At 42.1% G+C, this 22,570-nt stretch overlaps 3 protein-coding genes across 3 annotated transcripts; 1 reads left to right on the top strand and 2 right to left on the bottom strand.

Moving 5' to 3' along the window:
- Window positions 1–361: 361 nt before the first annotated feature.
- plekhm1 (pleckstrin homology domain containing, family M (with RUN domain) member 1) lies at window positions 362–12,331 on the bottom strand. The gene is made up of 12 exons (XM_079334374.1): window positions 12,100–12,331; window positions 10,369–10,458; window positions 8,842–9,083; window positions 8,032–8,706; window positions 6,986–7,439; window positions 6,329–6,479; window positions 4,106–5,077; window positions 3,739–3,884; window positions 3,390–3,583; window positions 3,250–3,313; window positions 3,007–3,164; window positions 362–2,163 (listed from the first exon to the last, which is right to left on the bottom strand). Exons 2-12 carry the CDS (start codon window positions 10,420–10,422, stop codon window positions 2,055–2,057), a joined length of 3,219 nt encoding a protein of 1,072 aa, XP_079190500.1. The 5' UTR covers window positions 10,423–10,458; window positions 12,100–12,331; the 3' UTR covers window positions 362–2,054.
- A 2,266-nt stretch (window positions 12,332–14,597) lies between these two features.
- LOC306842258 (interferon a3-like) lies at window positions 14,598–15,751 on the top strand (the record flags this gene model as incomplete). The annotated part of the gene is made up of 5 exons (XM_079372385.1): window positions 14,598–14,729; window positions 14,844–14,936; window positions 15,113–15,262; window positions 15,416–15,496; window positions 15,653–15,751. 5 exons carry the CDS (start codon window positions 14,598–14,600, stop codon window positions 15,749–15,751), a joined length of 555 nt encoding a protein of 184 aa, XP_079228511.1.
- Window positions 15,752–16,106: 355 nt separating this feature from the next.
- On the bottom strand, window positions 16,107–20,600 carry cd79b (CD79b molecule, immunoglobulin-associated beta). The gene is made up of 5 exons (XM_079334470.1): window positions 20,365–20,600; window positions 18,626–18,910; window positions 18,408–18,526; window positions 17,640–17,693; window positions 16,107–16,966 (listed from the first exon to the last, which is right to left on the bottom strand). The coding sequence occupies exons 1-5, from the start codon at window positions 20,417–20,419 to the stop codon at window positions 16,877–16,879; spliced, it is 603 nt and encodes a 200-aa protein (XP_079190596.1). The 5' UTR covers window positions 20,420–20,600; the 3' UTR covers window positions 16,107–16,876.
- Window positions 20,601–22,570: the final 1,970 nt, after the last annotated feature.

Raw genomic sequence — 22,570 nt, 5'->3', positions numbered from 1 at the left:
CAGCAACACGTTTTTCAGTATACGCTCCGACAGCTGAGAGCAGAGGAGGCCAATGTTAGCCAAGAGGCTAACGACTCCAGGCTAGGCTAACTACTGAACCAAGAGGCTGTGATGGACTCATTTAATGACTTTTTTGGGGTTTAGCCATTTCTGCGAGCGGCCCTGTGTAGTAAAAGGAGAAAAGTAGCCGAGTAAAATAAGATAACTTGAGTAAATAATATCATTCATTTTAACTTTCTTACTGTTACTGTGTTAGTGTACTGTTTCAGTTGTACTGTTTATAGATAGCTGGTTTGTTTTAAACACGCTAACTGTAAAAATGACCCATAATTTATCTGTGAATAAAACAGGACTCAGGAGATAACACACAGATATTTATTTCCATTTATACATCTCACATATTGACACTTGAAAGTGACTTAATCTGCAAACATCAAGATGAACTTGATCGTAAACCACTCTTTATTTCTCTTTAAGTCCTGCACATGACGTAAATCTATTTGTATCGTGATTGTGTGTTTGATGCTACAACTCAGCGGTGAGTGGAGCACAGATGAATAAGGAAAATGTCAGTGAATTCATCTTTATGTTGAGCGGTTATTTCACGTGCTCGTGGTGTGAAATATCCGTTTAACAGTCGTGGATAAAAGTGCAAAAATGCAAAAATGTTTTTCAGGTTCAATGTCTGATAAAATTCTCAGACATCAACATTTGGAAACATTTCGTCCGCATGTTCATGTTTTTTCTTGTCAGTATATATTACAGCTTTGTTTTAATCTGGATTCTGATTGGTCAATAAAACTCACCTCTGTTGCTTTTTAAAGTGGAGATTTAGCAATTATTTTCAATTCAATAATTTATATATAATTATTCATTTTTTAATTAAATAGCTGTGATAATGTACAGTGAGCAGGTCGTTTATTACAATAACAGCTTTTTCACTGGACATCAGCAGTGCTCAACTCATCTGATCCCAGGTCCCGCCTTCAACATTTTCCGACCAATCAGATTTATTTTATGAAAAAATGGGGCGTACAGTCGGTTAAAAAAACATAAAACTGAAGCAATGAACTGAATAAAAATAAACTTGTTTAAATTGGCTTCATAGCCTTTTGACACAAAGGTTCGTTTTCCAGGCACACATTTAAGACCCTCTGAAAGTAGCTCCCTGATCCACCTCAGGGTCCCGACCCACCAGTTGAGAAACCACTGCTGTGCATAATCCTAATCTTGGCTCGCCACGTCTGAATGAACAACTGAAAACATTCCTCGAGAACGCCTCCAAACGCGTCTGACAGTTTTTTTTAGTTAATAAAGAAAAAACATCCCAAAAAAGTTTTCTAAGCAACTTCTGTTAACAAAGTAAAAATCAGTATTTAATGCTATTGTGTAACTCCCTCTTATGGTTATGGCAAAGTATATATGTATTAAAAAAACACTCCATGTCACCTGGAATCAAAGTCGCACAAAGTGAAACATCACGTAAAGCTTATAGAAGGCACGATCTCAATGTTTTTACGAGAACATTCCCCGTGCTGCTTCCTCCCATGTTTTGCACTTTGTCCTGTGTTACGCTTCGTTATTTGTGCGGCGTGTGCTGCTGAGAGTTTCTGGTAAACATGACTCTTGTGACATTTGACACAATCAGACAATTTTTTTTTTTAAAAAAAAGAAACGAAAGCATGATGAAACTAAATGTGCCGGTTAAGATTCTTGGCAGGAACTGTTGCTGTCGTCCAGTCCTTTTGTGTGATGCAGCAGCTGAATGAGAAATCAGAGAGGTATTAGAGTCACTGTTCAGTAACAGCTGGCTACATTAAATCAGCATCCCGAGGCTTAGTGTGCCTCTGAATTAGTGCAAGAGACTCGAGCTGCTGTCTGGCTCCTGCACGTTCCTCTCCAGTTAGCAGGCGGATCACTCATAATTGCACTTGAGGTTACTTCATGTAAAAGCTAGTTTTAGTCTCTTCTCTCTCCACGAGCAGCTTTCTGACATGATGAAAAAAGAGAGAGAGAGAGAGAGAGAGAGAGAGGGAGAGCAGGGAGTGCTGTGCTCAGTCCTGCAGATCTCTCTCCAGGTATTTCTTCATCCGCTGACAGCGAGGACACGAGTCGTCGGGAGCCTTGCACGCCCGGTGAAACACAGCTTTACAGTCCTTACACCTGAGTCACAAACGAGAAGAAGGCACCGACGTTAACGATGCAATTCTCCTACATCGAAAGTCAAAGCTAAATAGTTCAGCTCTTCTTTGACTTAATGACACGAAACAATAAGGCGAAGGTAAACTCAGAACACGAGCGGTCGTCCTAAAACAGTTTTCATAAAGGCCGTCTGAAATTTAGCACGTTGATAAAAGTCACATTTAGTTTAAAAAAACTAAAAACTGTCAACACGCCAAACGTGACCCTTCAAAACAGCCGCATGCAAACCAAAGGAAATGTGTTTGTAAAAATGTTTGTTATGACACAGTGACTTCACTCTGAAAACTAAAGAAATAAAGACAAGTGTGCATTCACATTTTACTTTATCTCACGTGTTATTGAGCTCTTCTGAAGGTCTGACAGAGAAATCTAAACATCTCTGAAACAAACACAACTCAAAATAAACCTTTAAAAATAAAAGAACGAATCTGTATGCAATCAACATTTGACTCGTTCTACTGAAAACAATGCAGAACTGAAATATACTCCACACACACGTTCGCTCTTAGTGTCTGCGGATTCTTTTTGTCTTTACTGTAAAATTAGCCGAGACATACAGGAAATAGTGTGACCAAAAAGGCATGCTGGGAAAAAAATGACAAAGACGAAGAAGTGGAAGAAAGAAGCAGCTTCCCCCACAACGACATCAACAGAATGAACAGATCTGATTTCGACCAATCACAGGCTGTTAAACACACTGAGACAGGTGTGAGCCCGGTCTGTTCGTTACTTGAAACAATGGAATGAAACGAAATTTGGAGGATGAAGGAACGGCGTGAGGAAAGAACGAGAGAAAAACCGGACCTGGTGGTGATGTCAAACTGAAAGGGGAAGATGATGTCATCGGCGTGGCACGTCTGACAGATGAAGCCTCGCTGGGTGCACAGGTCGCAGTGGAACACGTGGTTGGAGGCGTGCTGCAGCAGTGTGAGCAGGTGGTTTGCATATTGGTCCTCAGCTATCTAGAAAACACAAACGCACACGTGTTCAGGTGACTCAGAGCGTCTGGAGAGAAATCAAATAAATCCACGAACGCAGGTGTCAAACCTCTCGCAAGTCCAGGACGCTGTACAGGTGGCTCGACTCCAACATGTAAGCCCGCTGCTTCATCCTGCAAGAGGAAGACATTCGTTCATGTTGGAGGGGAATATTATTCATGATGAAATCAGGTGCACGAGCATACACACCTGGCTTGGAGTTTCTTGCAGGCTCCGCTGCGGCAGGTTAACAGGTAGTCTCCCAGCAGACGCAGCCTCCGTCGCAGGCTGTGGGCCTGAGCCAAGGAGTCGGCGTGAAGCATCAGGTCAGGGTTCAGCTGCTCCAGGTTCAGCAGAGGCTCGTGCTCCACCTGAGCCAGCAGCCGCAGCGCCTTCTTCGACACCTGGACCAACACACACACACACACACACACACACACACGCAGCTTCAGAGGACGCTGAAGGACGGGACGATGAGCCGATCTTAAAACTACTATGATCTGATGACCGCGCTATAATTCAGCTCCTGTCGAGGCGTCGGTCTCTGTGCTACGCCTACCTCTCTCTGTGTGAGGTCCCAGTTGTGCACCATGCGTGAAGGGATGATGGAGGTGTCTCCATGGTGACAGGAGTCACAGTAGTACTGGCCTGAGAACTCGCACAGCCTCGCTCTGCCTCGACACGGGCCAATCTGCCTGGGACATCCTGTGCAGAGAGAGACAGTCAATAAAGCTCTGAGAGCTCAAAAAAAAAAAAAAAAAAAAAAATTCACTTCAAAACAGACCTGAAGATGATTTAAAGCTTCAAAAGACTACATATCCCACATGTCTGTTTTATTCACAGAGAGAGAGGAGTGTATTCTGAGTAACTTGAAATTAGTGGATGGGTCCAAACTATTGAATATTGACTGAAGTTTGACAGCTCACCTGCACACCTGAAGCCCTGAGCGTCCAGCCCCTTCTCTGATGGCACAGTATAAAGATGGACCAGAAACGCTCCGTCTTCTTTCAGTCTGTGCTGAACCAGTCTGTGCAGGTTTCCGTTCACCTCCGGTTGCACTACAGACGGTTCCCCGGGGGCTCCGTCCTCGCCGCTTTCTAAGTACGAGTCCAGAGCTCCGCGGATCAAAACTCTCCAGGAGCGAGCCTCCTCCGGACTCTCTGCTCGGACTTTGAGCGTCTCCTTGACGGTAAGGAGTTTGAAAAAGGCCGGCCCTCCCATGGAGACGTCCGGCACCACGTCCCGGATCTCCTCGATTGAGTGCGTCAGCCGCAGACGCTTCCTCCCCTCCCGTACCTGAAAGCCTCTCAAAGCCTCCAAGGACAGGGAGAAGACCAGAGGTTCCCACGTTCGAGCGTCAGGATCCGTGGAGAAGTACAGAACAGCTTCTTTGATGGCGTCTGTTTCCAAATCCGTAGTCCGAGTCCAGTCGAATTCCTGCCGAGGAGGAGGAGCCTCCTGCACCCCGTTTGACCTGACGTCAGAGGACGATAAACCTCGCTCAGGGCTGGACAGGGCGGAGGACGATGAGGACACGTCCACGCCGTTCTCCGGCTGCAGCACCTCCCACGTCTCGTCGCCACGAGCCGCCGGCCGACATTTGTTGACAGCCTCCACTATCCGGTCCACCCAGTCCTCCGCCTCGTCTCGGTTCGCCGCCCGGAGGTACAGACGCTTCCCCGGGAAGGCCAGCTCAAAGCGGCCCTCGGGCGCCGTGATGCGAGCGTCCTCGCATCGAAGCAGGGAGCAGTTGTCGTAACACGCGCGCTCCTCCACGTTGAGGTACATGCGGAACTCGAACGGCGACAGCTCGCAGTAGTAGTCTCGCCAAATCCCCACAGCGCCTCGACGCTCGAGGTGACCGAGCTTCAGCAAGCCACGAAACGGGTTAGGGAGCCCTGAGCGAGAGAGAGAGAGAGAGAGAGAGAGACACACACACAGAACCAGTTACCATGAATTTGAAGTTTCATTCAAATGAATTCCCAATGTTTTTTGAAGTTAAACCTTTGAAAACTGTTTTTTTTCATGACAGTTCAGTGAATTTAAATGTTAAATGGAAACAACTGATTTGTTCTCTGAGAAATGGCAAAGAAAGGAAAATATGGAAGAACTGATGTCTTGTCCATCTAATCTGTTTTGATAAACTCTGCTTCCTTCCAACATGGAAAACTCCGATCTTAATGGAGCTCCAGAGAGATCAGGGATCACGATCGCTCGCCCCCTTTACTTCTCTCCCAGAGGCTCCATCCTGCTCACTGCTGCACCAACGGCGAGCACATGGGCCGTGCAGATCAGAGCACTTCAGCGGTCCGTGCTGTGTGAATACTGGTCAGGTGAAGAACAGTCGGTCCATCCTCGGTACCAGAGTACAGTATGTGTGTCTTCTGACTAATCAAATCTAGCAGACTTTGAAGTCTTGTAGTTTTAATCTCATAGTAGATGTAGTGTATTTTGTTTCACTGTACAGCACTTTGGTCAGCTGTGTTTTAAAGTGCCTCACAAAGACAGTTGGATTATATTAACAGCTGCTGTAAATGTTCATTACATAAACAAGTGTTTGTAAAAGCCTGTGATCGTACTGTGTTTCCCCTCAGGTAGTTTTCAGTCAGCTATCTGTTGACCTGCTGGACTGAGATAATACAGCGGTCCTTCCCGCTCGTTCACAGCTTCACGTTTCAGGTATTTCCACGTTTATGCCGCAGCGTCACGACACTTTCTAATTCCTCCTGCTGACGTCTCGTAGGACGGAGAAATCTTTATGACTCGGCAGTAAAGAATGATGCAACAACCACTGGGTGCACTGGAGGAATGCTGGAAATCACTTGCTGTGATGTCACGGTGTGGGCGGGGGCGGGGCTGAAAGATTTCAATTCCAAAATTTCCAGTCTTGCAGGAAATGTCAGTCCTTTATGAACGGCAATATTGACTCTAATTAACCAGTCGATCAAAAATCTGCTTGTAAAATGACACATTTCAAATTTTGTTTGTTTATCCATCCAAGACATTCAATTTATGATAACATGTAACATGATATTTGGGTGGGTCGTACAGCTTCAAGTTTTCAATTAAAGGGATTGATTCACAGGGATTCGAGAATGGTGCCGCTCTGACACGCTGGACTTTTCGTTCCCCTCAGTGAGAGTGAATACCTATCTGTCTGCGATGGACGACGCTGGGAGCTGACTGAGAGACCTGCAGCTCAGCCGGAGGAGCAGCAGGCGGCGGCGCCTCCTCGTCCTCCGACTCCTCGTCCAGGTGGGGCTTGTAGATGTCGTCCTCAGAGATCCAGGAGCGGGAATGCTGCAGAGGAAAGCAGAAGTTTCTTTTTCAACTTTAAATCACCAGTAAAGAGAGACAAATATGACAGGTGTGATCTTCATATCGTTCCTTTACAAAGCACACAAACATCAAGTTTTAAACAGTCTAAAATATGACTACTATCACTTTGAAATGGTCTGCTGGCTTTACCAGATCTTCATCCAAAAAAAAAAAAAAAAAAAAGTTGTAATCTCAAGGGACTTCCACGTAAAGAAAAAATGTGATGAGTCATTCTTGACTAAAGTATGGTGGCCATGAAGGTCAAAACAAAGCACACCCTTACATTTCAGTAGAGAAGTGAAGTCGTGTGACTGCGGTAAAAACCTAATCTGGTCAGATTCCCGTTCCTGATATGATCCTGTTTTCTTGATTATTGCTTTTGCATTTTAACTTTCTGAGCCACCGTACAAAGGTCAGGTAAGTTTATTTACACAGCACCTTTCAGACACAGGTAATTCAAAGTGCTATTTGTCTGTCGATGTACTTACTGATAAAGAGTCGGAGGATAACTTCCTGCTCACGATGCTGGTGGACCGGCGTGCGACCTGGTGAACTAAAGGCTCAGAGCTCTTCTTCTCTGCTGCTGCTTCTTCTTTCCCTTCCTGAACTCTGGTCACGTTGACTTCCTCCGCCGGCTCGCTGTGCGTCGAGAGCACGTCCGTGTCCGAGTTGATCTCAGAGGACGTACAAACGCACGCTTCAAAGGAAGAGTTGCCGTCGTTGTCGTCGGATGACGGCAGTTCGAGGGACGCTCGCGGCTGCTCAGAATCCGAGCTTCGGTTTTGGTCTGTGGGCGGTGTAGGAGGAGCGGCGGCCTCGCTGTCGGAGCCGCTGAAAATGGCCGTCTCAGAGAACGGGTCCGGACCCGGGCTGGAGACAAACGAGTCTTCACGCATGGAGTCCTGACTGCATTGGCCACTCTCCCGAAACTCAGTCAGAGAGCTGCAGAGAGAAGGATTAAAAAAGTCATTTTTTTCTCCTTTCTAGAATAAGACAGCTGAAGAGAGACAGGAAGTGTTGGGACGAGAGAGTGAGGGGATGACAGGCAAGAAAAGGCTTCCAACCCATGGCCTGCATGTCGGGCATGTGACATAACCTCGAGGCCGAGTTCCTCAAACACTGAACAATCCCTTCAGCCTAATCAACACGTACAGTCTGAAGCAGAACTTAGAAGACAAAAATGCTGCCTCGTTTGTGTGCAATGAACTAGTGTCAGAATTATTTTGACAAACGACGAGACCTTCTGTAACATATTGAAAATCAGTCGGCCGTATTCTTTGAATGTGAAAACCAAAAGATATCAGATTGCTGTTTGAGTTACGCCGTCACACGTCTCCGTGACAGCAGACTTAGAATGGTGTTCAGTGTATTTCAGCGTTTACTGAAGGAAAAGAGGCGCTCATATGATTTTCACCTGTTGCTGTGAATGCGAGCTCAGCAGGGGGCCGACTTCCCCTCACTCTCTCACCTCCGTGTGTTTGACATAAAGAGTGATGAGGCCTTTTACCGACCTTCTAGAAAGCGCTACACTCACTCTTTCTGCGTCCTCTTCGCGCTGCTTTGGTTGACACTCGTGGGCATTTCCAGGTCGGATGATGAGCACTGCTCTCCTGAGGGGCTGCGGGGGTCCTGCCCCTGCAGGAGGCTGTCGGAGCTCAAACTGGAGGAGAGCTGAGAGGAGCCTGTGGTGTCCAGGCTCAAAGTAGACGAGTTTAACGCCGTCCTTCCACCTTGTAATCCATCTGACCCTCTGCCTGACAGCAGCCCCGGACCTCTCTGCACATCCAGAGCGTCTGAAGAGCCCGACGACTGAGACACAGTATCCCATGATTCTTTATACACGGACTTAGAGGTGGGGAGGTCGCCGCCGTTAATAGAAAGGTCAAGAGAATCTGCCTGGGACAAGGGACAGAGTCCAGCCAGACCCAGAGGCGTGTTGGTCCATTCGTTCAGCACGGCTGACTTGTAAGAAAGGCTGAATGTGAGCGAGGCTAAACCCTGCAGGTAGCTGAGGAGAACCTCTCGCTCCTCCGCGTTCAGGAGCAAGGCACTGGGCTGGTAGTGGGCCCGCAGCTTGGAGTCCTCCCGGAACAGAGAGGAGAGGTAGCACTCCAGCAGGCCGTCGTTCAGGGCGAGTCGCAGCCACGCCCGACAGCGACCCACGTCGGTGCTCACGAAGCTGAGCTTCTCCAGCTCCGTGATCACATCCCTGCAGGTGAAATAGAAAGAGTTAGGAGGACGCTTTTTTTCTTTAAGAGACAAAGACTTTCATCACTGATTCACTAATTAATGCTGAAATCAGTGACTGAATAAATGAACGAATGCTTAAGAAAGGTTTCTTCACCGGTGGGTAACCGTCTTGAGGAGGCTCCAGAAGAACGGCTGAGGGAGCGGCCCTCTGTCTCCTTTCTTGCTCCGGCCGCCGGCCTCCAGGCGGATGTACTTGCTCTTGATACCGTGGATGAAGACGGCCTCGAGGGCGCAGCAGAGGAGGTTAGCGTCCCCATCGTCGCTGGTGACCACGGTGTCTGACGTCACGTATCTCTTTTGCAGGGCCTTGAGAGACTGTGCCAACTTCTCTTTGATCTAACAGCGACAACGAGTCAGAGAGGGAAACACAAATATCATCAGCTTCCCCGTTTTTCTTTGTTTAAAGTTCTCTCTGTAAAAGGCGTGGGCGCATCACTTTTATTTGCAGTAAAGCGCGTCGGGCGCACGTTTTCTGCATTCCAATCTGCAGCCTGAGGAGGACTGTGTCGTGTAGAGTGAGGTCAGCGGCCATGTTGGTATGAAACACAGTCTTCAGATTACCTACGGTCACATGAAACTGTCAGCTGACATCTAAAGACAGAGAACATAAACCTTTAGCGAGCCGGCCTTCGTTATGCAACAGGTCCGCTCGTTCTCCACTCTGAGCACTGAAGCACTCTTCTGTTTGCGTGCTGAACTTCATTTAAACAGAACAGCTAAAAAAAAAAAAGAGGACCTGTTCCTTGTCTGACACTGACTCACAAACCCTTCCCTTCGTCGTTAAAAATGATCCGTCTGTTTATCTATTCATTCTGTATCCCGTCGTGTGTCTTTGAATGCATCACCACTCACATCAGGGGAGGAAAATGATGCGATGGATTGATCATTCATGACTTTGTGGTATCAGGACCAAAACGTTTCCTTGTGTATGGAGGATGAACGAGAACCTTCACTAGAACATTATCAACACCTACGCTATGAATGTGATCAGACGCAGTTAACCAACCAATGCGGAGGAAAACTACAGCATGCTGCGTGAGTCAGGAGAGATATTGTTTTCATTTATTGCCCCGTCTGTCTTTGTAAAAATGACCTTTGACTCTGCAGGTATGCTGGAGGGCTCAGCACATTTATCTGTATAATCATTTCACACGTACAGTAGCTTTTGTTTTATATCCTTTTATATCTGCACCTTCTGTTCTAAATACTACTTACATTATGCAAATACTTGCTGCTGTTTATTTATTTTTTTTTATACTGCACTACAACAAGCCGATGCAAGTTTGAATGACAACAAAGAAAGTCTAAGTCAAAGCAACTCTTTGATTTATTTGGAAACCTGGAGGAGAATGATAAGGGTACTTTCCATTTTGTAATTCAATAAAAAGGTTTTGTCAAAGCATCTATTATACGTTTGAAGCTTTGGCGTCGTCATCTTGAACATGGCTGAGTGCAGTTGCAACACATTTACAACATATCCTACTTAACGGTCACAAGCTGACTGTCACCGGAGGTAACAAGGTCAAACTCCTTAAGCAGAGGTGTCACATGACAGCGACACAGAAAAGGGACGAGCTACAGTATCATGAAGAGAGAGAGAGAGAGAGGCTTGTTGTCTTACCTGTTTGACATCTTTCGCCTCGGCTGGCATTTCTGGCATCTGTGTGGCTAGCATGGCACCTCCGGGGAAGGCTTACTCCCACATGGCACGCTAAAAGGAAATATAATTTCAAAATGCTAAAGCAACTCTCAGAAACACTTTAGCATGTCTGACCACATTCACTGTCCTTTGCTTTCCTGTTTAAATGACTTCTGACTACAGTTTGTGAAAGCCTGTGAGCCCTGACATGTGATCAAAAGGAAACACTTTTCCCCCCCTTTCCTGTCTTCTTCAAATCAGCATATTCACCATTGAGCTGTCATTACATTCTCCATCACAAGACAGTACTGTGTGACAAATCTGCAATTTCATGGTTCCACTGAGTAACCAATATGCAGCGGAGTCATGTGAGGAGCCGAATAAAAAAAGAGTGTCTGCAGGGAAGTAGCTTCAGCGTTCAACTTCCCCAATCACAAGAACTACAGGCGCAAAATCAGAACTCAAAGGGCATGCTAATCAAATCATCGCCTGACGAGGAGGAGATGAATACTTTGGATGCCAAGTTCCTGATTGGAAAAAAAATAGATTTACTTATCAACAGTATAGCTAGAACTATGTCCCTTGTAGAATGACCCTTGACCCTAATAGTTTTAAATTGAAAGATTTAAAGAGTTATTATCACCCCTGAAGACACATCTCCCCTCACATGTGCAACTAAAAACACTATGGTTTACCTGCAAACTGCGAAAACACAACTTTTAATTCACGAGTCAATTAAAAGCTATTGCGGCAGTAAATGAGCCGCCGTTTGCAACATGGTCTTATGCTGCATTCATGTGCTGCTCGGGTGCTCGTTTATCCGAGATGTGATTTCAGATCAGAAAGTATTGCAAAAGCGCAAAAAAGAAATTTGAATGTCAAACATTTATAAACGTGTTTTACTGAGATTAAACGCTAAGTATATCACACTGTTGTTGTTGTTTTTTTTACAGATAACTTTCTGATCATGTGTGTTAATATTAAAAGAAATCATTTTCAGATGTGCCAGTAAAGACCACTTATTCACTATTCACGTTGTAAAGCAAATGACCAGTTAGATTAAATCAAAATGAATAACTCATTCGTGTATCTTGTTGTTTTGAAGCCTACAGCGACAACAAAAACAGCACACATTAACACCTGAAACATCTGTTGCTCCAAACCTGCTCTATAAATGTAATCACTACTACTAGTCCATATCAATGCCAATCAAGTCTCTTTCTACAGATGTTGACAACAAAAGCCTCTATACGTGATGATTTGATTTGATCATTATTTCTAAAGGCCAATCTGTTGAGAAAAACAAAACAAATGTGAGAAAATCACTCAAGCTACTCAGAGAACCGAGGTTATGTAAACAACCTAAAGTTTTACAATCCAAATCAAATTAAATACTAATGAGGTTAAACATTGAACCAAAATGCGTGTATATGATATTTAAAACTGGCTAATTATGTTTAATTAAATGTAAAGGATTATTTGTTGACAACTTTGTCACTGCTGAGATAAACTGCAGTGTTAGCCCCTTATTTTGGGGCTTTAAAACTCGACATAAAGATCCAGACATCGCTATTTAACACAAAGTTAACCAAACAGAAACTATGTAAAGCGTTGTCAACACATGACACACACGTTAAAGTATTTAAACATGATCTTGACAGTGACGGTTCACGAGCTGAATTAGCTTCACCGCTAGCCACTTAGCTTCCTTACCGAAAAGAGGATGACTATCTTTCCGTTAAGATCCCGCCCTCAAAACACGAGCGTTCTCCGTGTATTACAGTAAACATGGCAACTGTACGTTTAGATGAAGTGAATCGGTGCAGTCGCTTTTCCATTTCGCTCGTAAATACATCACAAAACGTACCAAAAAACTAAGTGTTTTATTTCTCGACAGGAGAGACGTTTAATCAGTGTACCCAGCTGAGAACAGATGCATCATGGGAAATTGACCGAGGAGTGCTGCTTTCAAGGAATTCAAGAAAAAACGGAATTACCACCATCGCCTTTAGAGAAACATACAAAACAGAAATTAAACGACATTAAATAGTCCATAAATGCTGTTATGTTTTTCATATGTAGGCCTGCTGATATTGTGGCTGTTTTTTTTATTAGGCATAGCCAATATAAGCCTGTATCACTGAATTCAACAATAATCTCCCCCCCCCCTCCCAAAAAAACTAAACAAAAAAAAACTCAGTTGATGTGTGATCTGTTTGATTTACTTGGGAAATACCTGAGGGTTTTAACTGAAGTTATAAATTAAACATTACGCTTTACACCGCGTTTGTAGAACAGACTTTCCGGTATTAAAGCGAAACTTGAAGCTGCAGTTAAGGTTGTCTTTGCAGTTTACGAGTGAAACTGAAATGTCACACAGCTTTCAAGGCGTGCTCATGTTGATGTTCCCTTCTGCTGACACGTGAGAACTTGATGTTCCCGGTCCCGTTTTGAAGTTTCTGATGAACTAGCAACACACTTGAAGTTTGAATAACACACTCCACTTTATGTAAACATCACACTGACTCCAACCTGTCAGTTTTACACTTTAATAGTTGAAATAGCTCATCTTACCTTGCTCGTTTGTGGTGTTTAATGAGCGACACGCATAGAAAAAAACAGCCTGTAAATTAATATTCCAACTCAAAAAGTCACATAAAGCTTTACGACTATTAGATATTTATACAGCGAATGAATAGTGCAAAAATAGAACTTATTAGGCTAAACATGTGATTATCATATATTAAACGCCTTAAAAATGATCCCACCTGTTAACCTGCTGTCATTAAAACATTAAAGGTGTTACTTGAAAAAAGTGCCTCGATTTTTTCGTGACTTGATCATTTCTTTCATCTTGCCTATAAAGTGAGATAACATGCGTGCAAGTGTGTAATGAAACAATAAACTAAAAAGCTTGATGTCTCTCCATTTCCCCTTAAAATGTATCTCAAGTATTCGTTTGTTATTAATTGATTATTTACGACGTTATTATTGCATCAGTTCGTGTGCCTTTGCTCCACCATGATTTCTCCTCCCAGGATCAATAAAAGCTTATCTTGTCTAACGACCTGAAAGCATATTTCAAATTAACCTACCAGAAATTCCTGGAAATGCCACTGAAGTTTCAAATCATGTGAATACAATAACACATTTGTATTGTCATCATGCACATAATTACATGGAAAATGAAATGTTACAATACAAGCCTACAATTTATTGTGAGAGAGACACTTTGACTTCCCCCTCAAATAAAGCGCATCTGTCTTTGTCCTCTTTACAACTTGTCCGACTGCAGCGGCTATTCCTCAGAAACGTCATGACGTCACGATCTTCACGTTGTGAAAAAGTCACTCTCACGTAAAGCAGGCCGCAATCTAGTTCCACTTTATCTAGTTCCGTTATTTCTGCAGTACTATATATCAAATATGTTTAACCAATGGGTTATTAAACCAAATAATAAAGACGACAAATTATAAAACATGCCTTTCTTTTTTAATCAAAATTTAAAGGTTTGTTTGCCTGCACACATAGAGCAAATCATTTGAAAACATGTTAAAAGAAACTCTCCAGAAATATGTAATGAACAAAAACACATTGCAATAATCAATATTCAAAAAGATTAAACTGGACATGACCCAGAGACAGATTTGAGTTCTGATATTTTTTTTTTTTTTACCAAAACGTTTGTTTTGATCATGAACTGTAAGTTGGGTTTATTTCGATGTCCTAATTATTTAAATTATGTAAATGTTAGGGTATTGTATGATTTTTTCGTGTATAGCCTTAAACCTCCCAAACGTCTGACGCTTTTCGGATTCAATGTGTTTCCGATATTATTAAAGGGATGAATATTTCAGGAGGATGTTATTTATATCAAAATTGTATTTTTAATCGTCTTACAATTCGCAACATATAGCCTTTATCTATTTTCCCATACAGGAATCTGTTTCATTGATAATTTATTGAGCGTGTTTATGCTTTTGTCGTGGGAAAAATGTTTCGTCAGGAGACGAAAATGTGTGACCATACACCTGTAGATGAGGTTGAAACCCGCACTTCGTTTAATTGCCGCAGGTGATATGAAAAACGAAATCTGCTTCGATTCATCTCCACTATAAATGAAGCTGTGCAGGTATGCTCTGACAGAACAACAGCAGATATCCCAATCTGATTCAAACAGAGACTGAAGAAAACTTTGAGACGCTTTGAAAATGCTCAGCAGGATTTTGTGTGTGTGTGTGTTTCTCGGTGTGTTCAGTGCAGGCTCCCCGCTGAGCTGCAAATGGATGGATCATAAATTCAGACAGTTCAGTAAAAACTCTTTGGATCTACTGAATACCATGGTGAGTGACCTTCACAGGACGCTGTTTAGAGAGATCTTCACTGGATGAGTTTATTCTTTACTGAGTGTTTGATTCATGGTGTAATGTGTGTGTGTTTATGTGTGTGTGTTTCAGGCTCATAACTCCACTAACAGCACTGAGGATGCTGAAGTCAGGCACGCTGTGAGCTTCCCTCATGAGCTGTACAGCCAGGCGGCCGAAGCAGCTGTAAGTCACATACTAATGTCAACTTTACATTTCAAATATATCAAGATGAGTACTGTTTTTTTCTACTGATATTTTTATTCTGATGTTCAAAGTTTGAAGCAGCAGCTGCCAATAAAGAGGCACAGATGTCTTCTTCTTATCTCTGTATCTCCTGATGTTTCTTGTTCTTGTTGCAGGCTGAGGATAAACTCAGTTTCACAGTCCAGGTTCTGAATGAGATGAAGACTCTGCTCAGTAAGAATCACAGCTCTGCATCATGGGAGGAGAACACTGCGGACAACTTTCTGGGCGTTGTGAGCAGGCAGGCTGACGGCCTTCACTCCTGCGTGAGTACATCAAATAACTTTAACACTCAATCTCTGACAAATAGGCCGCGTCAACAGGCCCACGTTCCCTCTGTAATCAAGATTGATCTTAATACATGAAGGGGGAAATATGAGGAGTGTGTTTTTAAACTAACAATTCCTTTATGACTTTAGATCCGGAGCCACGGCCACAAGAAGCACAGCAAGAAGCTGCACATGAGTTTCAAGAGACTGTCACATGCCCTCGAGCAAATGGTAAATCTGTCTGTCTGTCTGTCTGTCTGTCTGTCTGTCTGTCTGTCTGTCTGTCTGTCTGTCTGTCTGTCTGTCTGTCTCTCTCTCTCTCTCTCTCTCTCTCTCTCTCTCTCTCTCTCTGTGGTGTATATTGATGATGATGGTCTTGTGTTTTAGGGTCACAGTGCTGAAGCCTGGGAGCTGATCAGGAAGAAAATCAAAACTCACCTGTTGAGAGTCGACCTTCTGATTTCATCTCTGCTCACCTCCAACTAAATGATCTTATCTGTCAGATTAATTTATTGATTTATTTATTCATGTATTTCTATCTATCTTATTTATTTCTATTTATGTATTGGCTTATTTGTTTAGTTCTATGATATTATGATACAGACAATATTTTTATGAATCAGTGATATCTACTGAAATGAAGGATTTATTACTGTTGCGCACCGACTCCAGACTAACAATTTGTTTTGGATGTATTTATTTATTTATTTATTTATTCTTCTCTTGAATAAATGAGCATGTTGTTTATCAACTTCATTATTATTTATATTTTTTTAGACTTGTTGTAAACAGTAAAACTCAATAAAAAACACGTTTCAGAGCTAAAAGATGTTTCCATTGTTTTTATTGTTCTTACATTACAAAAGGCATCAAGCTGCAACTAAAAGTTATTTTCATTGTATGTTTACAGTCATTTTTTTCCCTACAATGCATTAACATGTTGTGGGCATACATAATATAGTAAAGTTCATTAAAATGTTCATCAAAACTTCTCAGAGCCAGAACCGACTTCATCAAATTGCATGTTATTCCTTACAAAAATCAAAAACCATAAACTCTTCAAATGACAAATAAAACAGCAAATTCTTTATTTATAAAAAGGCTGGAAGCAGCTCATATTGATAGGCAAAAAAAGATTGAATCCATTAATTGTCGGTCAAAGAAATGTTGTCATTTGATGGCTAAATCTTCTAATGTTTGCAAGCTTACAAGCTATTTGCAAACAACAACAGCACATTTGGCCTTGCTCAGGTTATGATGCATATTTCTTCAATCAGTGAAAGTCAAGTAAGAAAGTTTCTTTTAGCACCAACATTACAGCTGTAAAGTCAACTGTTGAGTCTTATTGTGAAAGGTATTTACACTTCCTTGAAGTTTAAATCAAAAGTTAATCCAGACTAACTTAAATATTGCGTAAAATCCTCATAGCATGCTGTAAAGTAAGCATAAAACAAGCACACTGTTGCAAATGACCAAAAAAGTTTTTAAAAATGCTTTTACAGGCAACAAATAACAACCTGACTCGAGCTGCTCAGGACTCTTGTTTTCTGACTTTTACACTGAAGAACCTGTAAAAAGCAAGTTGTCGTGAGGTTGCAGGTTGGTTTAGTCTCACTCCCACGGAGCCTCGGCTCCATCAACCTGGGCGTACACAGACAGTTCCTCATACAGGCCCCCTCCACATGTCTCGATCGCCAAACCCTGAGAGATCGAGACGACTCAGTTTCACTCAGACACATTCAAGTTTGGTTTTTTGTCAGTGAACGTGTGCATGTGCAAATTTACAGTCTGGTTTGAACGCCTCGGCGTTTTGCCTTTCCGCTTTAAATAGCAGAGTCAGTGATTCAGACATAACTCAGAGATAAGGATAAGCAGCTGCTGGATCTCACACTCGAGTGATTGACATTTACTGTAAATACATTCTTTATCTATGTAGATACACATTTCTCCCCAAACTTAAACAAAATGTATCATAGACTTTAAAAATGAAAATAGGTTGAACATGCAAACCCACCTTTTGGCTTCAACCTACCATCCTTTTTAAAATGTCAAGTTAACAGTATTTTGTATTCAGACATTTTCTCTCTTTATCTATTATAGTCTGTAGATTTGTACATGCAGTGCACAAATATTTCGCCAGGGGAGAGAAAGCCTGCCCTGCAGGATGGTACGTCACCTTTTTTTCATACATGAATAAAGACTTGAGTGCTGCCTGTCAGAAGAAGGTACGGTTGTTGTTTTTGGGTTAGTGAAGCTAGCTGATTGTGTTTGCATGTATTTAATATGAATGTGTATTCAAGAGAGCCAACAGTAAATGGCCACCTGACGTTGTCTTTGATAGACCTAACTGTGAAATAGAAAAATCACCACAAACCTCATAGATGTGATCTGTTTCAGGCTCCTCGTATATGCTGTCACTCTGTTCCAACTAAAACAGAGAAAGCAGAATTTAAAAAGATAAAATGCAGCAGTGCTAGCACACTTCAAGAACGTTTACGACCAAAACTGACTTTCAGAACCTTAAAGGGATACTTCACCCATTTACATTAGAAACACGGTAGTAGTGTTGAATGGTCGTGAATCCAGCCCTCATTTTGCCCTGAGACGAGAAAAATGTGTTTTTCTTTACTTGAAAGTTTTCTTCATGTGATGCAAAAAGCGTCATATTACATCACATGAAGAAAACTTCCAGGCAAAGAAAAACATATTTTTCTCGTCTCAGGGCAAAATGAGGGCTGGACTCACGACCATTTCTAATGATACACAGCTTCATGTAAATGGGTGAAGTATCCCTTTAAACATTCACCCTAACTGGGTAAGGTTTTATTTTTAGCTGGAGCAGTTTACCATGAAATCAATGCCAAAAGTACTTAGAAACCCTTAAAAGTTATATCACCAGAATTATCTCCCCTGTGGTAAATATGCTAGCTCACTAGTGTTAGCAGAGATGTGCATTCAATAGGCCTACAGGTGATACGTGAGGCTCTAGTATCATTTCAGCTTCTATTCTCAGGATTTTATTTCAAGAGTGCAATTATTGATTTAAAAAAAAGGCCTCTGTGTGTCCATTTATGATATATCTCGGCCAAACACATGTCTGTCTGTCTGTCATGACGTTGTGTCTCGTCAACTTTCTCCTCACCAGGTCTCGTTTGCGTAGCAGCAGAGCAGCAATACACACAGCCAGCAGGAGGCCCTGGAAGATCATGAGACCGTCTTTCATCCTGGTCCTCCACAGAGCTCCTGATGGTGAAATGTTTCCTACGAGAGCAAGTCAAGTAAGTTAGTGTTTTTGTTTTTGTTAAAAAATGAAGAAAGCTTATCAAATAACAGAATATAACATATGATCCAGCCACTTACTGGCAACTTTAACCCCAGTTCCTCGTCCCATTGTACCGTTTGCTTTACAGTAGTACACTCCGCTGTCCTCTGTGCGCAGATTTGCCATTTGGAGAGTATTCCTTGAGATAATGATATTCTTCCTTTGTCCTGGCAGTAACTCTTGGCGTGCATTGTAATGGGCAGCCCAGTACCACTGGAAGGTGTCTGCCAGTTCATTCGTACAGGAAATAAACACAGCGTCGCCCGTTTTCACACCATAATACCGGGGCTTCTGGGTGATCTGCAGTGCACGGTTTTTGGCCACTGAGCAGAAAAGATAAGGTTGCATGAATGACATGGTGACACGTTCAGCAATTACAGCGTTCACGACTTGAAGTAGAAATGCTGGTAAGGAAAGTTGAGGTTATACATCGTGCTATTACAGCTGTCAAACTAAGAAATTTGTCCCTGTCTTTTTGATCGGGGTCATTCCTGTGTTCTCGGTCAACCCTTGATGTCCTTATAGTTTCTCTCTGTTCATAAAATAGTCAACTCTCTGTTTGAACACCATCCTGCTGCATAGGCTACACAGCATTTAAGTATCAAAGAACAGCAATTAATAATTTATTTCATTTTTATTTATTTATTAAATTCTAAGTAATCCTAAAGTGCAGAAAATGTTCTTGTTAATGGAATAATTAGATTTGCTGCCTGAACGATAACATTTTAACACTTATGATCTTGTTTTTTTTATCACCACCAGGTTTATGCACTTGGCTTTACGGGAAAAAATGCAAAGAATTAAGTAAAAAGGCTGACGCATGTGCTGCGTGGGTGTTGGAAAAGGTTTTAGATATTGTTGAAAAGAATGAGTCACTCTGGTGCTCTTCAGTGTGGGGATTTCTTAGTCTTTGAATTTTTTATCCCCCTTATTTAATTAATTTAAACTTGCTCATAGCTGTTTTTTTTTTCTTTTTTGCTATTGATGCTGTTTATATTCCCTGTTTTTTTTTATTGTTTTTTGGAGCTGCTGTAACACCCAAATTTCCCCCATTGGGGGATCAATAAAGATCATCCTTATCCTCCTTCACTTGGAGGGGTGAGCATAAAAAGCCTTTTATTCATTAGGGCTGCACATTCATAAAAACACGGCAACATGTTTCAACCATACATGGTCAATCATAGATTTAATGCATTCATTTATGGCTGCTGCAATCATCAATCAAAGTATTGAATTATTTAGTTTTCAACTCGTTTGGTGATCTGATGAAACGGATCTGGAAACAAATATCTGACAGACAATCAGCACATCTGGTGACAGTGTTACAGGCGAAGGAAGGGACGAAACAGTCGATCAATTAATGGAGAAGATAGACTACGAGTCTTAAGTGGAGACACCTGACTGTCAGTTGACATCATGGGATAACTGGGTCAAGTCTTACTGTGCAGACAGTTTATTAAAATAAACATCAGTGATGTATATTTAAGCATCATAAAAACACTTCAGTCTTTGTCTCAGAGGAAAACTTCCTCTTTCCCCCAGATGGCCAGGAAGTTAAGGTTGAGTCAAAAATAACATGCAAAACACTCATAAGCAGCATAGCTGTTGTTTAACAGACATCATGTTTACAATGACTACTTTAAAGATTGATAACGGCATTAAGCTGCTTGTAGAAAGTTGAATGAATGATAGTACTGAGCTGGACTTTCTGCATCATTTTCATGTTTCAGTCTCAAATTAAAAAAGATCATCGCACAAGAGTTTGTATTGTATTTACCTGAGTCACTGCTCAGAGTAAGCCCGCAGTATCCAGCCAGCAACAGCCAGAACATGACGGCGTGCAGAGAGGTCAAGCCCACAAGTGCTGAAGTCCAAACGGGAGAGTAAATCTTTCTCTGCAGTCATCGAGTTGTTGTGAACAAAGGGAAGAAGAGTCTGTACCGTTGGGTCTTCGGTCTGTCACACATGCTTTACTCTCAGGCAAATGAGGGGGCGAGGACAAGCATCACTGTGAACAGCCCATTGGTTTAACTCTAGAAAACATCATGATCAGTTTCAATAACAAGTTCCGTATTTAGAGAAAAACACATGAACATCAAACATTTCTGTGATACCAAACTTCTCAGTATTGTTTGCATGTATCACTACTCCTGTCAATGCAGTTTCTGTATCAATATCATAATAATATGTTTATATATTTGTAATTTCCTTTTCATATCTCTCTAGAACAGCTTAAGGTCCCGTGTCCACCTAGAGTGTTTTTGGCTGTTCACTCAGGAGCGATTGCTTGGAGCGTTTCTTTTCTGTCCTGTCTTTTTGACAACAGCCACTGTATGACCGACACTGCTATGTTATACACTTATATTTATAGCGTTTACTTATATTTATAGCATCCCAATAATCCATCCAGCCATATATACATCTGTAAATTTTGTAATCACTGTACATATTCAGCACGAACTGAATATACTTTAAGATCACATGAGATCCACTTTCTGCTTATTTGCACTTCTGGTGAGATGCCAAACCTCATTTCGTTACACTATCCTTGTATATGTGTAATGACAATAAAGTTGAATCTCATCTTACATTTTTTTTAAATTATTATTATTTATTTGAGATCGTTCTTTTACCCGATCAGACACAGAGCAAAGAGGATTCTGAAAAGTTGAACATGTATCAACTTGAGCGCTCGGAGTAAAGGTGCAGATCCCAGTGTCTTTTTCTTTTTTTGTGCGGCTGCTCTGAGCGCTAAAGTGAGGTAAGAAACCCAAGGAGGGCTTATAATGGAGCCTCACCAAAGTTGTGAACCTGATGCCAAGAAACACAAAAAAAAGTGAAGAAAAATAAACAGTCAAAAGATTAGAAACAGGGGAGTAACTAAAAGTGTGTGAAGTCAAACTGCAGATGCCTCGAATCTAATTTATAATCAACTTCTGTCTGTTAAATGTCTTTTGAAGCCACATGGGGCTGATGAGCTAGGTGTAGGTGTAGTTGGTCATTCCAGATTGAAACACCTGTTTTTGTATGTACAAGAATACTGAAGAAGTCACCTCAGACTCAAGCAAGCTGTAATGACATTTTGTTTTTATGATATGGATGAAATATTGGGGGGGGAAATCTTCAGATTTAGAGAGAATAAAAAAGTTTATAGCTGCCGACTACACTTTGCCTGCTCGTTGAGAAACTAACAGCTGAAAATGAAGGCATCAAAGCTCGCCCAGTCGAAGAGCACGTCTCCAGTCAAGCCAACATCCCTGTTAGATAACCACGGTAAGCACTGAGCAAGTCAGGCATGCAACCGCAGACATACGCAAATGATCTCCACCCCACCTCTTCTTCTTGTAAGAGACAATGCTTTTTGTTATCGATGCTTGCACTTAAAGAAGTAGTGGCTGGTTTGAGATGTAAAATAATCTGTATGATGCAGGTTTGATCAGTTTTCAGCACTTTACAGAAAATCAAGGAAGTATTCAATATTTTTCGTACTGTCAGCTAACCCAATGAAAAGATGAACCTATACTGGGTATGATGTTGACCTTTTTTTAACTTCTTTGCCCCACCATGCAGCTCCATTTTTGCCAAAGAAAAGCTTACAAAATCATTATTTCTTTATTCTAAAGCTTTGTGAAGCACCTTGTGATCTTTATACAATGGTGATTCGAGAATTTGTTTATAGGAGGCCCGCTGATTTTTTTTTTTTTGCTATCAGATGTGGCCCTCTCAGGGAGTTTTCCTACTGTCATTGCAAAATTAAGCCACAGCTGTGGTTAAGAGTGTGTCAGCCCTAGGTGGCCCCTTGCTGGCCTGGGGCCCAAAGCAGTTGCCTGCCTCGTCTGTTGACAAACAGCGCCTCTGCCTCTATCTGAGGAAGTTGCTTTACACGTTTTAATTTCCATACAGTTCACCATGCAAACACCAGAGGGCGTCGATGAACCATGTAGATTTACAGCAGCTCAACGTACACTCGAGGACTTCTCTCC

The sequence above is a fragment of the Symphodus melops genome (assembly GCF_947650265.1).
Source record: "Symphodus melops genome assembly, chromosome: 21".
In the NCBI taxonomy this organism is placed as follows: domain Eukaryota; kingdom Metazoa; phylum Chordata; class Actinopteri; order Labriformes; family Labridae; genus Symphodus; species Symphodus melops.
This window is presented reverse-complemented; position numbering and strand designations above follow the sequence as displayed.

Coding starts and splice junctions, on each gene's coding strand:
- plekhm1 (XM_079334374.1), bottom strand. CDS start 10,422: ATGCTAGCCACACAGATGCCAGAAATGCCAGCCGAGGCGAAAGATGTC. Junction 6,480..6,985: donor TATCCTCCGACTCTTTATCA/GTAAGTACATCG, acceptor TTTCCTCTGCAG/CATTCCCGCTCCTGGATCTC. Junction 3,165..3,249: donor GCGTCCTGGACTTGCGAGAG/GTTTGACACCTG, acceptor TGTGTTTTCTAG/ATAGCTGAGGACCAATATGC.
- cd79b (XM_079334470.1), bottom strand. CDS start 20,419: ATGTTCTGGCTGTTGCTGGCTGGATACTGCGGGCTTACTCTGAGCAGT. Junction 18,911..20,364: donor TACTCTGAGCAGTGACTCAG/GTAAATACAATA, acceptor TTTTCTGCTCAG/TGGCCAAAAACCGTGCACTG. Junction 16,967..17,639: donor AAACAGATCACATCTATGAG/GTTTGTGGTGAT, acceptor TCGATCTCTCAG/GGTTTGGCGATCGAGACATG.